This window comes from Lontra canadensis, unplaced genomic scaffold (genome assembly GCF_010015895.1).
Source record: "Lontra canadensis isolate GAN:19392208 unplaced genomic scaffold, GSC_riverotter_1.0 scaffold62, whole genome shotgun sequence".
Taxonomy (NCBI): Eukaryota; Metazoa; Chordata; class Mammalia; order Carnivora; family Mustelidae; genus Lontra; species Lontra canadensis.
Window position 1 is genome coordinate 6,982,012 of NW_022631056.1, and position 18,074 is coordinate 7,000,085.

At 37.4% G+C, this 18,074-nt stretch overlaps 2 protein-coding genes across 2 annotated transcripts; one reads left to right on the forward strand and one right to left on the reverse strand.

Moving 5' to 3' along the window:
• Positions 1–2,764: 2,764 nt before the first annotated feature.
• LOC116879648 (protein CEBPZOS-like) lies at positions 2,765–3,127 on the reverse strand. The gene has a single exon (XM_032878022.1). The coding sequence runs from the start codon at positions 3,062–3,064 to the stop codon at positions 2,819–2,821; it is 246 nt and encodes an 81-aa protein (XP_032733913.1). The 5' UTR covers positions 3,065–3,127; the 3' UTR covers positions 2,765–2,818.
• Positions 3,128–5,296: 2,169 nt separating this feature from the next.
• HSPA13 (heat shock protein family A (Hsp70) member 13) lies at positions 5,297–14,694 on the forward strand. The gene is made up of 5 exons (XM_032878021.1): positions 5,297–5,399; positions 7,015–7,355; positions 9,029–9,242; positions 11,249–11,416; positions 13,474–14,694. Exons 1-5 carry the CDS (start codon positions 5,375–5,377, stop codon positions 14,139–14,141), a joined length of 1,416 nt encoding a protein of 471 aa, XP_032733912.1. The 5' UTR covers positions 5,297–5,374; the 3' UTR covers positions 14,142–14,694.
• The last annotated feature ends 3,380 nt before the right edge of the window (positions 14,695–18,074 follow it).

Sequence of the window (18,074 nt, forward strand, 5' to 3'; positions counted from 1 at the left end):
TGATCATGTAAGAAGTACTAGTATGTTCATATGCCTTTAAGTTTTTGTTATGTTTTGCTTTGATTGGAAATAGATTTTTTTTAAAATAATGTTTATTATAAACATATGTAATATACATTTCCACTTAAATTCATTTGAAACTTACAGAAAATAACCAGAATATAAGCTATTTTTAAAATAAAGGGCAAACATACTCATCCTTCAAAAGTTTGGAGGTATGATAATAAGTTTCTGTGAAAAAGCAACAACACTGGTACCAGCATTTTGGTTACAAATCGGGTTTCTTTCCCAATACCTTTACATGAAAAATCTTCATGCAATAAATTTTCAATTCCCAGAAAACAGAAATAGATGGAGCCATAACAGTCTAGCACAAGGGGGAAAAATGTGTAAGTACCTGGTTCAATAAGTGAGATTTGTCCTGTTATGGCATAATTTTAATATAGTGGTAATTTTTTATGTTTAAATATTACAGTGTTCCATAGAATCTAACAATGTAACTAAAACTAATTTGTAATTTTAATACACTTATTCTTTTAATGAATGTGCAGAGAACTGGATCAATTCTCCATTCAATGAACTTTTCTTATATAGATGAACGAAGAGAAAAAAGTGTGAGTTAAACAACAAGGACAATATGTCCCCTGAATTAGACTGATATTTAGTAAGATTTCTGTTATTTGGCAATGATTTTCCTAACAGAGCACATTTCTGAAATAATAATGAGAAATATTGGGATATATAATTAGACAATTTTTCACTCCAGCTTCTATTGTTAAAGATTACCTCTAATCACTAAATTGAAGGTGAAGTATAATTTTTTAAGAGAATGAACACTAATTGAGATCATAATTTTCTTGACTTCTCTTGGCCTCTATTTTTCTCTCTATAAATAAGGGGGTGGGTCCAGATGCCCTCTAAGATATTTTCCAGCTAACAACTTCATTTAGTTACCTATTTTAAAAGTCTCTAATAAATAGTCACAACTGTATATAAAAAAAAAGACAATCTGGCAGTTTTTAGTCTATCCTGTTTGTATGTATGCATATAATAAAAATTGACCTTAAATCTGTCGTCTGATATATATTTTTTGCCATATTGCTTCCTTTGTTCATATATTTTTGCTATATGGATTTTTTAAACTTTAAATTGTATATATTGACACTTCTCTATGGAAAACGGAAAAAAAAAAGTACACATTTAAATTTTGTCCCACTTATTCTTCTCTATAGCCTACTCTTTTATCTATATGTTTTATCATTTTTTAGTCCTTCAGAAAGTTGCCTTCATAGTCTTAAATTACCTATTTAGGTTTCTATGTCTCAAATTCTCCATTCTAAGTATCTGTGAACTCCCTGCTAGGAAAAATGAAGAAAACAGTATATCTACATTTCTTTTCATATCCCGGCCCACACCCTTATTTCCCAACTCTCTTGCTGTTCTTTATAACATTAGTATAACCGACATTCTTATCTAAGTATTTCATTGTTCCTTTTATTGTTAAGCAGACAAGAAGAAAGAAGTGATAACAGGCCACAACCCAATTTAGATGATTTAGGACAGTTAGGACTTTTGAGCTGATGAGATTTAGAAGAGCTTTTCGGACTTTGAATTGATGCTGTAATAGGATGAGACTTTGCATTGGGATGGACGTAAATCTTTGGGAACCAGAGAGCAAATTGTGGTAGGCTTAAGTTCACATTCTAATTCCTGGAACCTGTGAATATGTTATTTTACAAGACAAAATAGACTACAGATCTTTTTTTTTTTTTTTTTTTAAGTTACAGGGCTTGAGATGGGGAGATTATCTTGGATTGTCTAAGATAGGTGGATCCAATTTAATCACATGATGTCGTCTGAGCCTACTGTTGCCACGTAAGTAGAAAGTTTCTCAACTAAGTAATATGGGTGGCCTCTAGAAGCTGGGAATGACCTTCAGTTTACAGCTAGTAAAAAAATAAGAACTTTGATCCTACAATCATAAGGAAAAAAAAATTCTGCCCGCAACTCCTATATAGCAGGAAACAATTCTCCCCTAGAAACTCCAGAAAAGAATGCAGCCACCTGCTTACTTGATCTGTTCCACTGAGAACCACAAGAGATTTCTGATCTTACATAAATGTAAAATAATAAATTTGTGTTGATTTAAGACACCAAATTTATGGTAATTTGTTAAGGCAGTAAGGGAAAGGTGGAAACTGTTTTAGTTCATTTTAATCCTTCCTTATATTAAGAGCATTCCACTCATGTAATCTCTACTTACTTCTTGACCATATCAGGATCCTATTAAGAGGAAGGAGTGGTGGTAGGGATAATAAACAGCGATGGCCAGTGCCTGCCACAGATAACTAGTCCCCCTGATTTGGTTTATGTCTCTAGTCCTACCTCTCAGACTTTCCCCTCATGCTTTATGATCCAACACTTCTAATCTATGAGATTATCTTCAGTTTCTATGCTCTTGGTAATTCAGTTCCCCCCTTTCTGGAACACCTTTAGCCAATTGCTTCATATTATCCTATTAACCCATCTCCTGGCTCCCTTTCACTCTCCTACTTCTTCTTTTTTTTTTTTTTTTTTCCTTTCTTCTCCTAGTCTTTTATTTGTTAAACAGTAATCTTTAACAATAAATGCCAAAGGAAAGCAACAAACAAAAGCAGGGATTTGCATAATAGATGGGAATGACTGTGAGCCATGGCAGACCAGAAGTTTCTGTTTTCTTCTGTGGGGCCAGGAGTCCACAATGTGGTGTGCTCATCTTTCTTTTCCCCCACAAAGGTCACAAACAGCTTAGATGGGAGGCTGAACGCGATGACTGGTCCTAATTTTTGCTATTCAACCATTTTTCTTGATCTTGCTCTCTGACTCCGTACATTCCAGACTGTTCAATGGATTTGTAATAAACTTCCAAGATGAAGGGAAATTTCTTGCTCATCATTTGCCTGAAATCTTGGCTTGTGTTCATCTTATTAAATAAAAAATATGCTCCAAAAACGCCCAAGAGTTCAGCTACTAAAACTCCTTTAAAGATCTTCTTTGCCACTGGTTCCATAGTGCGGGCCATCATATAATCAACAGGCAGGTGAGTGGGTGGGGAGAACTGTTTTGCTGTTTACGATGCTGTACCTGAGGTGCTCTCACTCTCCTACTTCTTAATGCATATTCTTTCACTGAGTCTTCTTGACTTCAAGATTACATTACAGTGTTTATTCAGTTCTGTGTCTGCCCTTTATCCATACACAATTATGCTTTTGTTAAACCTAAAGCTAGCCAGTTATTTCACTAGCAGAATGAGTTTATTTGGGAATAGCAGAGGAATTACAATTCAGGACAAGCAAACTATAGTGAATCATAGGCAAGTCCAGAGAACCAAATGAGAGAGGTTTATTTCTATGGAGGACAGGACAAAACTGTGAAGGACTTTCCTGAACAAAAGTGCACTGGAGTGGGGTGAGAGTTTGAACTTAAAAAAAAAACAATTTTTTAACAATTTTATTTGAGAGAGTAAGAGAGCGTGTGAGTGATGAAACATGAGTGTGGAGTGGGCTGCAGACTGGGGGAGAGGCAGAGGGAGAAGCAGAGGGAGAGGCAGAAGCAGACTCCCCACTGCAGCCCGGGAAGCCCAAGGTGGGGCGAGGGGGTTCCATCCTACGACTCCAGGATCATGACCAGAGCCTGAACCAAAGGCAGATCTCAACTGACTGAACCACCCAGGTGTCCCTAAAGAATTTGAACTTCTCATTGGCTATTCCTATTGCTGGGCAAGGAGAAAAGTTTACTGGGGCAGTAAATTAAGCTTCTTCCTGCTGAGGATGCAAGGTATGGCTCTTCCCTCCCTCCCCGCCCCCCCTTCTTGGCATGCAATTGACAACCTGTGGTAGTCCCAGAGAGCTCTCCCTTCAAGGCTTCTCCTGCTCCATTTGAGATGATATTTCCTTTATTTTCACAGTATATACCATAATAAATTATGTTTGTGTTTACCTTCTGTCTCTCCTTCTGACTCTTACCAGTGGCTACCGCTATGGTCAAATGTTTGTTAATATGATCATTATACCTAATAATATTCATGACTTGAGTGTTTGAATTATGTGTTCTTCATAAGGAAATTATACTGAACAGTACTCACTATAGACCTACACACACTTTTCATAATTTACATTATTAAAGTTTTTTTAAATGTACAAAAGTGGAGAGATTATAATTAATCCCCATTAACGATACTTCAACTTCAATAATCATCAATATTTTCATATACATTTTAAAATCAGAAAGCCAGTAGTATATATCCCAGCAGCATGACCTATTGTCAACAGGAATTGACTTACATCTAAAATGAGGAAACATATTTCAATTCTCCAGGATTATAGTTCTGGGGAACTTTAACAACAATGACAGACAAAACTCAAAAAGAACCATGAAGTACTACCAGTGACCAAGAAGGAAAAAAAGAAGGTTCTCTTACAGACTAGAATCTGAAAAACAAGTGTCCTGGGTGGCCATCACATGCTACAGGACTTGTCCATGAAAGCCATTCCTGCCAATTATGACTTAATTCAAGAGAAAGTTCAAGTATTTTGTTTTCGTTTCCGTTTACAACAGCCGATTTCAGTATTAGCAATTGAGAAAACGCGTCCCTGCTCTCTTGGATAAATGACATTCGCTGAAGATTGCTTGAACTCATTTATCCCAAAACAAAAGCAGCGGGCTGATGATGTCATTAGAAGTTAACACGGCTGTCCCTCCGGCCTTCCTCTGCGCCCCGCAAGGAGGTAGGGGTTTCTTGTAGGAAGGCTGGAGGGGTGTGGGGTGTTTAGAGGAACCCCATCCAGAACCCATCCAGATCCCAGGCAAAGGAGCATTCTTTAAAAGGTAGGAAGAACGAAAAGACAAAGGCTCTGAACCTAGGCCTGGGATAGGAACACGGCTTAACAGAGCGAGCACCTAAGGTTCTTCACTCCCCTACCTCGAATGGGGGGCGGGAGGGGAGGAATAGGCCCGAACTACACTTCCCAGAATGCAAAGCAGTGGGGCGGTGCTAAAGAAATGGTGTGTTTTTACCTTAACGTGGCTCCAGGAGCTTCGGGTTTGATTATAAACTGCAGTCGCTCTTCTTGGCTCTCCTTAACCTCAGCCTAATTGGCTCCGTAGTAGTGGCGTGGGAGGGCGCTTAGACGTCACGGGCAGCGGTTGAATGGAGGCTCTCAGCCCCGCGACCTGACGGTAAATGAAGTCCCATCTCTGGTCAGAGCCGTAGCTTCTCTAACTATGTTGGAGCAAGAGAACTACATTACCCAGTAAGCCTCGGGGCTGGGAGAGGGCGTGGGGGCGGCACCTCACGTCTGGTACAGTCATCCCAAGCCTCTTCGGCGGGACTGTGATGGCTGGAGAGATGACGATCTTAGGTCAGTGACCAGGGGTTCCTTGTGGTTGTGGGCACCCGCGCAGTTTGGGGAGGCCGGGATGGGCGTGGGTGGTTGTCACTTCCTGGGTCCAGTTGGCGCAGTGGGAAGGATTCCGGAAAGGTGACTTAAAGGCGGTTTTTGGTTCTTCGGGGCGCCGGATTGAGGGTCGCGTCTAGAAACGGTCTGGGCCAGAGTAGGCCTTGTGGGGCCGGCGGCGACCCTCTGCGTACATCCCAGGAACATCGGGCCTCGGGAAGGGTTCTTTTCGAAAAGTCGTTGGTTTTGAATCGTTGGTTGAATTTGGGCCTTTGGGAGGCTGCAAGAACGTGCGTCTCCAGGACCCCTTCGTAGAGGAAGGGGGAGGAGCAGTACCGGCGGCCTGAGCTGTAGACGCAGGGGATGCTGCGTTTTGAGAGAGCCAGGCCTCTTGGAGGTATAGTCTGACGCACTCTCCGCCAATCTGGGTTAGTAATCAACCGTCCCCGAGCGAGAAGATAATGAAATGTTTCTGGCGTTCTCCACGTAGGAGCTAGAGGAAAGTGGGGTTGGCACTTGATTTTTCTTTTCTTTTCTTTCTTTCTTTCTTTCTTTTTTTTTTTTTGAGTTATGTGTTGATGAGGATGAGCTCACAATTAGTAAAACAGACTCCTGCCAATTGACGTTTTGGGTCGTATGTAACACGTATGGACATAGTCGCCTGAAACCGAGTAACAGATTAGTTGTAAATTCGAAGTGGCATCTTCATCCCTAATGTTTGCGATCTGCATGGCGTTTGTTCATATTTGTGTGTGTGTGTATGTGTGTGTGTTTCTTTAAATCATTATTTGTTGAGCATCTGCTGTGTCCTAGGAGACATTCCTAGTGCAAGGGATACAACAGAGAATAAAACCTGCCTTCAGGGAGCTTTATGTTGCATTTAGGGTTAGACGTTTATGGTTCTCCTTCCCTAAATGTTAACTTCTGCAAGAAGTATTTGCTTAATTCGTATTTAAATACAGAAAAAGTTAATTGTTTCTGTTAATTAATTCTGTTGTAAAGTAGCAGTTTCATATTTAAACAACTTTCAAAATAATCTTCCCAATTTATCCAGTTCATCCTTTTGAAAGGAAAAAGAACATGAGGGGATAAAAAGTTTTAGCCCTTCAGTAACAGAGTTTTTGCTGTCGAAATTCTAATAATGGAGTTTCTTTTTAGTAATGATAAAGCTGTCTATAAAGCTATGAGATCTAAATATTAATTGACCAAGAAATTGAATTATATCTATATTCCATTTATCTAGTTTTTGGTAGAGCTAAATGGCTTTTCCTGTCAGCATCAGCACAATTATTTATGTTTTTACTTTATCTTCACCCATAGGTGAAGTAGTCAGACATACAACTACAGGGTTTTGGTTTTTGTTTTTTTGGTTGTTTCTTCATTTTAACGGTATTATAGTTGTTTTGCATTATGAAAAACTTGGTGTCTGAGGAAGTGTTATCTATAGTACTATAAAAGAAAATATTTGAGAGTGCATTAGTCTTGTTTCAAAGAGTGATATTAAAGAGACTTTGCTATGGTAATTTAGCATATTGTACTAGTTTAATAAAACATATATTTTAATTTGCCTATATTTCAGGATCAGCTGTTTTGACTCTTCTGTTGGCTGGCTATTTGGCACAACAGTATTTACCGTTGCCTACTCCTAAAGTGATTGGCATTGACCTTGGTACCACCTACTGTTCTGTCGGGGTGTTTTTTCCTGGTACGGGAAAAGTAAAGGTCATTCCAGATGAAAATGGGCATATCAGTATACCCAGCATGGTGTCGTTTACTGACAGTGATGTATATGTGGGTTATGAAAGCTTAGAGCTGGCAGATTCAAATCCTCAGAACACAATATATGATGCCAAGAGATTCATAGGCAAGATTTTTACCCCAGAAGAGCTGGAGGCTGAAGTTGGCAGATACCCATTTAAGGTAAGTGATTAAGCTAAAAATCTATTGTAATTTTAGTTCAGCATACTGTTTCAGTTGATGCCTTGGCCTCGAGGTACAAAACATTCTGTTTCAATTTACTTAGTCTGCATGGAAGCTACATTATAACAGGCTGTCCTACAGCAATTCCAGGATGAATTAATTCATGGGCTTCACAGAGCTGCTGTGTTCTTGCTCTGCCATTTTCAGAATATCTTCTCTCAGAATATCTGCTTAGCTCTTTTTTCGCTGTAGCAAGAAAGCTGATGAAACCCCATGAAATATGGTTGGATGGAGGGATGATGGATGTCTGCTTGCCTACCTGCTTAGCTCTTCTGTTGTAGCAAGAAGGCTAATGAAGCCCCATGTACTATGGATGGATGGATGGATGGATGGATGTCCAGATAGATGGAAAGATGCTCTCTGTGTTAGGATAATCATATTTATATACTTAAAAAGAGATAATAGAGGCATGCGATTTTATGACTTGTTTGAAACTCAACAATATGACTGGTTCCTTAGAATGATATTTGGAGTTTTTTAATTTTCTAAGTGTTGGATTTTTGTTGTTTATGTTTCATGTGGGATCTGACAGGATAGTGTCTTTGGGCCTCATTTTAATAGTATCTGTAGCTTTTTATTTTTCCCTGATAGGTTGGTAGATGGTCAATTTTTCATCATTGAAACCTAATTATGTAGTCTAGAATGATGGGGGTAAAAATTCTTATAATTTCTTAGAAGAATAATTCCCTTTACTCTTGATATGAATAGTCTTTGGTGAAAGTAGGATAGTATGTTTTAGAATTAACCTAGTTTTTTAAATGCACAACCACATTAGCAGGGATAGTGACCTAATACATGTTTTCATGGAAATATGAATGTAAGTGATATTTGATTCTTTTTTTTTAATTTTTAAAATTTTAAAAAATTTTTTTATTAACATATAATGTATTATTAGTCCCAGGGGTACAGGTCTGTGAATTGCCAGGTTTATACACTTCACAGCACTCACCATAGCACATACCTTCCCCAATGTCCATAACCTTACCACCCTCTCCCTACCCCCCTCCCCCGACAACCCTCAGTTTGTTTTGTGAAATTAAGAGTCTCTTGTGGTTTGTCTCCCTCCTGACCCCATCTTGTTTCATTTATTCTTTTCCTACCCCCCAAACCCCCCACGTTGCTACTCAACTTCCTCAAGTGATATTTGATTCTTGGATAAGAACATAATGAAGTACTAAATTATTCTTGTTAATATGTTCCAGAGCATTTTTTCAGGTATCTATTATTTTTGGAAACAAGTTAACTAAATAAAAAAGATCCTAAGTCAAATACATGATCCAGCAACTTTTATTCCTTATATATTTCATCTTTTTTTCTTTCATTCATTTAACATATATATTAAGAATCTTCTGTGTTGCCTTCATATGCTTGGTGATGGATTATTTTTATTCTGCTGTTACTGTAGATTACACTTTATGGATTTTTAAAGTATAGCTTTTAATAACTTCTAATCTTAGTAAATGATAGATTACAAATAAATGACCTTATAAAGTTTTTCTTGAGTAAGTCCAGTGTGTATGTATGTATTTAAGTATATGTGTGTATGTGTATATGTATGATTTTACTTTTCTTTTCTTTTTTTTTTTTTTTTTTTTGGCAAATCCTATCTACAGGTTTTAAACAAAAACGGAATGGTTGAGTTTTCTGTGACAAGTAATGAGACCATCACCGTTACCCCAGAATACGTTGGCTCTAGACTATTGTTGAAGTTAAAGGAAATGGCAGAGGAATATCTTGGAATGCCAGTTGCCAATGCTGTTATTTCTGTACCAGCAGAATTCGATCTAAAACAGAGAAATTCAACAATTGAAGCGGCTAACCTTGCAGGTAATATCACCCTTGCTTGAGCTGTATTTTTCTCAAAATGTTCTTAGGTTGAAAATCTTCCGTAGTAAGGTGTATCACTTTGAAAACCACCTAACTAGGCACATAAATAAACCCAGAGTGGGTTAATTAGGTGGATTTTGATATGTTTACAAACAAAAATTAAGAAAATTCTATAGCACAATGTAAGTTGCAACATGCTATGACAATAGCCAGTCAGGTAGGCCTCTAACAAAGGCTGAGAACGTGGGTGCACGTTAGCAATGAGGAATTTTTTTCTACCAACTTTCTTTAACGTTAAGATGACTGAAATATTTTTTTTTGAAAATCTGAGGTAGAAGAGAACTCATTTGAAGCCATTCATTAAATATTGAGTGCCTTGGTAAATGAAGCAAATAAATCTCTGTTCTCATGGAATTTATATTCCACTGGAGGGAAACAGAAAGTCTGTATTAAAGATAAGTATATTCTGGGGTTTCCCGCTCTTATCATTATTGACATTTTGGGCTAGATAATTCTGTGTTGTGGGCAACTGTCCTGTGCAGTAGAGGTCACTTAGCTCACCCCTAACCTCTGCTCATTAGGTGCTAGCAGCCCTCTCCTCTCCAAGTAGTTGCAACCTTTTTTCTTCAAATGCTGTCAGATATTCCCTAAGGGGCAGAATTGCCCCTGGTTGAGAACCTTGATAAAACATACATCAGAAAGTAACATGCTATGGAAGAAAAAAAGAACAGAACAGGAAGAGGATTGCTGGCGGTGATCAGGAAGTGGGGGAACTTGCAGGTTTTAGAGTGGTCGGGTAGGCCTCATTGAGAAAATAACGTTTAAGCATATTTGAAGGAGACGACGAGGTTGTTAGCCAAGCTGATGTATAGGGGAAGGATCTTGCAGGGGAGAGAACAGTCAGTGTTGCAGCCATAAAATGGGAATTTGCTAGTGCTAATGAAGATGGGAAGTTGGTCAGTGTGACCAGAGCGGAGTGAGCGATGAAGTCAGAGAGCTAAGGGAAAAGGTATGAAAGGTTTTTAAATAAATTCTTCAGAATTGGAATAGTTATTTATGGCTCCTGATGCATAAATGCCATATTACTTTCCAACCACTCATGACATGTGGCAGTTGGTTAAAGTAGGAAGTTTGTGCAAGGAAATCTGATCTTTTCTGCCTAAACTTTCACTGTTTTGCATTACCTTCAAGATCAGATTTGCTGTATATTTCAGATTTACATGTGAGAGTCTTAAATTTTAAGTACGTTTTTAAGAGTCATTGTACCGATTGGAACACTATATGGTCTGTGGTGTGAGTGGGAGGGGTAGAGAGGAATAAATCTACATCTAAAATTTTTTTATAATCTCTTCTGTTTACTTACCTGCTTTTTTTCAAAGTCACTTTAAAAAGAAGAGCTTAGTAAGCTTATTTCATTTCCACAGGAATTTATTATAGTGCATAATGATTAAAGTTTTATTACTCTTATATTCCCAAGTAAAATAATGAAAATTAAAAGGGGCTAGGATTTTTTAAATTAAATATTAAATAATACAGAACATAATGATATATTCCACTAAATCTGGGCTTTTCTTATATTAATAATTTTTAAGATGATTTTAGTGATTCCATTTAGAACAACCAATATTTATCATTCCCATTTCACTATTTTTTTTTAAGATTATTTATTTATTTATTTATTTATTTGACAGACAGAGGTTACAAGTAGGCAGAGAGGCAGGCAGAGAGAGGTGGAAGCAGGCTCCCTGCTGAGCAGAGAGCCCGATGCGGGGCTTGATCCCAGGACCCTGGGATCATGACCTGAGCCGAAGGCAGAGGCTTTAACCCACTGAGCCACCCAGGCGCCCCCATTTCACTATTTTTGATGGGTTTGTGACTGCTCCCATTGTTACTCAGTGGAGTCCTTGTCACATAAAACACACTAACATGGTATGAGGTTGAGTGGGAAGGAATTTTGATAATGCTGTCCTCTGATGACTTGTTCTTCCTTCCAACCAATCTTACAGGACTGAAGATCTTGAGGGTAATAAATGAACCCACAGCGGCAGCTATGGCCTATGGCCTCCACAAAGCTGATGTCTTTCATGTCTTGGTGATAGATTTGGGCGGAGGAACTCTAGATGTGTCATTGCTGAATAAACAAGGAGGAATGTTTCTAACCCGAGCAATGTCTGGTAAGAAAAATACATGGAGACTGAAAGAGGTTCAGACGTGCTTTTCTTATTAGCACACCTAATGTGTTGTGTTGATTTTAAAACTTTTTTCAGGGGGCACCTGGGTGACTCAGTTGGTCAAGCGTCCAACTCTTGGTTTAGACTCAGGACACAATCTCAGGATTATGAGATTGAGCCCCGTATGAGGCTCTGCATTTGGTGTGGATTTGCTTGAGATTCTTTACCCCTCTGTTCTTCTCCTTGCTCGCACGTGCGTACGCTTGCTCTCTCCAAAATAAATCAATGAAAATAAAAAAACAAAATTTTTTTTCACTATACTTGGACTTCATTTTGGTGGTCTGTATATGTGATTTTATAACCACCATTTATATATATAATAACAACAAAAAGTGAAGTAAAAAAAAAAATGAGCACCCTCTCAAGCAAATAAATACATTGCCAGTTGTAGCTCACTGAGCCAGTAGGACTTCATGGCTATGGTGAAGGGAACAGAAAGCAAAAAAAATCCTTTAAGTATTTACCCTAAAGATACAAATGTAGTGATCCGAAGGGGCACATGCACCCAAATGTTTATAGCAGCAATGTCCATAATAGCCAAACTATGGAAAGAACCTAGATGTCCATCAACAAATGAATGGATAAAGAAGATGTGGTATATATATACAATGGAATACTATGCAGCCGTGAAAAGAAACAAAATCTTGCCATTTGTAGCAACGTGGATGGAACTAGAGGGTATTATGCTGAGTGAAATAAGTCAATCAGAGAAAGACAATTATCATATAATCTCTCCGATATGAGGAATTTGAGAGGCAGGACAGGGGTTCATGGGGGGTAGGGAAGGAAAAAATGAAACAAGATGGAATCAGGAGAGAGACAAACCATAAGAGACTCTTAATCTCACAAAACAAACTGAGGGTTGTTTTGGGGTTGGGGGGAGGGTTAGGTTGGCTGGGTTATGGACATTGGGGAAGGTATATGCTATGGTGAGTGCTGTGAAATGTGTAAGCCTGATGGTTCACAGACCTGTACTCCTGAGGCAAATAATACATTATATGTTAATAAAAAAAATGAAAAAAGAAAAATCCTTTAAAATGAAGAGTGATCAGTTTATTTCATTTGATACATGTTTTACAAAATATGTTTAGAAAATCTAATAATAGTGTTCCCTAGGAAATTATAGGATTTTGTATTCTAAATCTTTTAAGTTTTTTTTTTTGTTTTTTTTAATTTCAAGAATGGAGGCTGTTTGAAAAGTGAAGCTATAAGTTATAGGTTGTCTAGCATTTTTCTTTTTCCTACCTGGACTCTTTAGAACCATATTCAATGCCAGAGAGTTGTATCAACATTAATCTTTTGCTTCTAAATCTCTCTCTCTCTCTTTCTTTTTTAAATTTTAGCTCTTAAGCAAAAGGATTGAAAGATAAAGATAAAATGGCTACTGTTACTTTTTAATTATAAAGACTTTTTTTTCTCATGAGAGTAGTAACATTCAGTGTTTTTAAATTGCTATTAAAAGCTAATCTTTCGTCAACTTTTATCTTTGGAAAAATTATTTGGTATCATTAAGTGATAGTTCATTTTTTATAAAAATTTTTTAACCAGGGGCTCCTGGGTGGCTCAGTGGGTTAAAGCCTCTGCCTTTGGCTCAGGTCATGATCCCAAGGTCCTGGAATCGAGCCCCACATCTCTGCTGAGCAAAGAGCCTGCTTCCTCCTCTCTCTCTCTGCCTGCCTCTCTGCCTACTTGTAATCTCTGCCTGTCAAATAAAATAAAATCTTAAAAAAAAAAAAATTAACCAGATATCCACTGTTTTTAAATAATATACATTAGAGTTAAAATTATTTTAATCCAATTATTTTACATCAGTCTTTGTGTGAATAAAATCTAAATAGTTAAGTACGTTAAGCAAGAGATTTGTTATTCCTAGTATATTGTTTTCATACGTGCTACACAGACATATATATATATATATGCATATATATATATATATATATATATACATGTACACATACAAATACATAAGTATAACATATGCCTTTTTATTTCTAACTTAGGAAACAATAAACTTGGAGGACAGGACTTCAATCAAAGACTTCTTCAGTATTTATATAAACAGATCTATCAAACATACGGCTTTCTACCCTCTAGGAAAGAGGAAATTCACAGATTAAGACAAGCTGTGGAAATGGTCAAATTAAATCTGACTCTTCATCAGTCTGCTCAGTTGTCAGTATTACTAACAGTGGAGGAAAAGGACAAGAAGGAGCCTCAGAGTAGTGACACTGACCTGCCAAAGGACAGATTTTCTCCTGCTGATGGCCACCATGTGAACAGTGTGGTTGGAGCTGGGCTTTCTGAAAAGAAAAGTGGAGAAAGTCAGGTGTTATTTGAAACAGAAATATCACGGAAGCTCTTTGACACCCTTAATGAAGATCTCTTCCAGAAAATACTTGTACCCATTCAGCAAGTATTAAAAGAAGGCCACCTGGAGAAGACTGAGATCGATGAGGTGGTTTTGGTTGGGGGTTCTACTCGTATTCCTCGAATCCGCCAAGTCATTCAGGAGTTCTTTGGGAAGGATCCCAACACTTCTGTAGACCCTGACCTGGCAGTGGTGACAGGAGTGGCTATCCAAGCAGGGATTGATGGGGGCTCCTGGCCTCTCCAAGTCAGTGCTTTAGAAATTCCCAATAAGCATTTACAAAAGACCAACTTCAACTGAATTATGGAGGAATGATTATTTGTGATTGTCTGATGAGCATTTCCTCTTTATCAGACCACCTCCTCCAATAAAGAAAAGTCTAAAATACTCAGAAATTTACCTGAAAGGTAGCATTTAGATACACAGAATTTTACATAACATTTGGTTTTAGGATTAAATGTGACCAGATTGAGCCTACGTGATTTTGGAGAGATCTCATTCCAACAAATAATTTTCACATGATAGAGTTGAAGTAAAACTGTTGCAGGAGCATGGGTGGTTTTATTTTCTGGATTCTGTAAGTAGATAACCACATGCACTTAAAAGGACATTCTGTAAACATTGCCTAGTGCCAATATTACGATTCCCAGTTCTTACTAAATTGTATTAGCAGGAGCTGGTAATTGATTTACTTGGATATCACATGTAACTATTAGTTTGAACTATACTTGAAGGACAGTATTGGTGTCAGGTTTTTACATTGGCTGGGAGATAGCAGTATTAGGAATATAAGCTGCATATATAATGTTCAGTAACTGCCATATTATGTAATAAATTTACTTTCACAAATTCCGTGTCCTATTTACATAACCTGCATTCTTCAGATTTTTAAATTATTTATTGTATCAACTTTCTTTCTAAAATAGCTACAGATTTATTCAGGTGTTTCAATACCAGACAGTAAATGTAACCAATGTATATTCCAGTTCTTTGGTTGCCATCATCATCTTTCTCTGCTTGGATTTCCATGATTCTGCCTGATTAAACACAGTTGGGAATTATTTATTTCATTTTACACATGTCTTAATGTCACAATAAAGCCATCATTACTATCTCTTCTTTGTTACCCAAGACCTTTGCAGACATTGATAAGTACCAGTAATTAGCCACAGTATTTATGTTTTTGTTTCTTTATTTTCAGTAAGCCCGGGAGCATGTAGCTTGCATTTGAACTAGCCAATCATACTTGATTCAGTTTTTACTGAGATTTTTTTTCCATGTATTAGTTTTGAATGAGGAAAACATGCTCACTTGTAAAATATTGTTTCCCACTATCGCTTTACAGTAGTCCCAGTTGGACTGCTTTTAGCCTTAAGGTGGTTAGTATGTGATGCGAGTAAAAAAAAAAAAAAAATTAAACATTGGAAGTAATGTGGCAATATAATGTGGAGGGCAATGTGGAAAAATTTCTACAAATCAGCATTTGTAGCAGTTTTGTATGGATTTTGTTTGTTTCCTTTTAGAAATGCTACAGGGACCAAGATAGAAAATGTAGCAAGTAGTTCTATTACTGTGATGCCCAAAGTTGAAGGGTTTTTTTTTTTCTTTTCCTTAATGCATGCTTCATACTAATATTCAAAGATTATACTCTGGTCAACATGTTTGTTAATGTAAAAAGTATGTCTGCTTTATCTGTTGTTGAATTTAAAGGTTATTCAATTTCCAATCACCGAAAAAGAGAACTAAGCAGACATTTCAGCAACATCGAACATTTCAGCTTCTCACAGTAAAAAGCTTAATGTTAATATTTTTTGCAGATCTAAAAAAAAAAAAAAATTGTAAGCGATGAGATTGCTGTTAAAACACAATTTCAATCACATAGTTTTGTGTACAGATTGTCTAGTAAGTAGATAGAAAAGTAAAAAATGTTTGTTGACATATTTTATTTTAAAACTAACGGAGAAATGCCAAAGATGAATCCTTCACTGCATTATGAAAATCTTCATGTGTTCTCTTGGACTTGATATGAATCTTTAATAGACTTAAAATTGGAAAAGATCTTTTTGCTTAGGTCTTAAGAGGAAAGTGTTCAATCTATCAAAGTCTCCACATATATTATCAGCTTTAACCTAAAGCATTTTAACATTTAAAAAAAAAGTCTTGACTCTCTCAAATACATGAGATAGTTCAGGAAGATCTGTTACCACTTTTTAGTGGAAACAGTTTGCAAAACAGGGCAGCTAATCTCATACTAATGTTAGAATTTAAATAATTTGATCGTGTCCAAAAAAGAGAACAGCGGTGCTGGAACTTGGGGGCAAAAGTTTAGCGTATTCTCTAGTATAGTTACGCCTTTAAAAATACAAAGCAATGTCTATCTTCAATCATATTTTAGGGGCCTCTGTATAAATGGTCTTGAAATCAATGTAGTTTATTTATTTAAAAAATCAAAATGCATCCCAAAAGGGATCGTTTATGCCTCATAATCTTGACATTTTCCGTAAAAGAATACGTTTTGGCTGTACCTGTAACTAGTGTTTTTTGAAGTGCATTAACTTTTTAAATATTAACTGTTGTATGAGTAGAATATGTGAATGAGTAATTTATTTTGTATCAGGAATGTTTCGGTACTGTGTTTTCACTCCAACCACTGACTTAACAGATGCTACCATGTATAACATGTACTGAAATTTATATAGTTATTGTGCATAACAGATTGTGCCTCTTAAATTTGTGTGTGTACAGGTAATTCACATTTGAATGTAAATAAATACCACTTTGCAGTTTGTTTTTTAAACTGTGTACTTTCTTTTTCCATGCACGGCTAGGCCAGAGTACTTTTTTGAGGTTTGTAAGTGAAAAGGGAAGCAGGGCCAGCTGATGGGATGCTCATGGCGCATGAGCTCTGTGGCTCTTGCCCTCTCCCCTGCATCCTGACGCTGGGGTGGCTTATGTCCTTTTCCACTTACTTTCCTAATTTAGAAGTGACAGTTCCTTTATCATAGAAGCAGCAGTTCCAGAATTCTGAATACCAATTCATGACCTTTGACTATAATGGAACAAAGACCTAAATTAATCTGTAGTTCGTGAATAATCCCACATAATAGACTACTGTAATCCTTTGGTGGATTCAGTAATACTTCATCATTTTCTAATAAAGTTTGTTGTCTTCTTTGCATAAAAACTATATATACATATTTTATCTATTTAAAGAAATTCATTTGATTAATGTAGTCTTTTCAGATGAGCCCTTGAAGATAGTAGACTTGACTTTCCAATTGTTTTCTGTGATTCCTTCATGGTTTTTCTAACCACCATTGCTGAGGGACTCAAATGAGGAAATAGAGTGACCCTCCCGCAACAAAAACACAGCAGCCCACTGAGATAGGCAGCCTACAGTGTAGCTTCCAGTGACCCCTATTTTCTGGTATTCACCTTTTGTGATCTTCCCCTGAATGTGTGCGAGATTGGAGGACTCCCTAATGATGGGAGGTAGGTACATGGAGGTGAATGAGCTCCCCAGCGGACAGCACCAACTTCCGGCTGTGAGAGCCTTCTCAAAAGTGAGCCCTCTCTTCCTTAGATAATGCGGCCACAGTTGAAATTCAAGTATAATCTCATGAGAGATTTAAACCGGAATAGTCCAGCTAAGTGGATTCCTGACCAAGGAAATTATATTTTTATGGTTTTAAGCCATTGAGTTTTGGACTAATTTGTTGTTCAGCAATAGATTAATAGAGTACTATGTATCAGTACTGCTCTAAATGTTTAATGATAGGGGCACCTGGGTGGCTCAGTGGTTAAGTGATTGCCTTTGGCTCAGGTCATAATCCTAGGGTCCTGGGATCAAGTCCTGTGTTGGGCTCCCTGCTCAGTGGAGAGTCTGCTTTTCCCCCTCCTCTGCCCCTCTCCCCGCCACTCACTCTCTCTCAAATAAGTAAAGAAGTAAAAATCTTTAAAAAAATGTTTTAGTGATGACCACTTAAGTTTTGTTCCAGCAAACCAATGAGTAGGTACTATTATCCCCATTTTCAGATAGGGAAATTAAGGCACAGGTGTGTCAAGAAATTTCCCTAGGATTGATTATACAGCTAGTAAGTGGCACAGAGTCAGGATTCAAATCCAATCCATGCTCAAATGCAGTGCTGTGCTGCTTTATCCATCACATAGTAAAACCCCATAGTACCGACTTTATTCAGTTACTTAATTACTGGATGGTATCCATGAAAGACT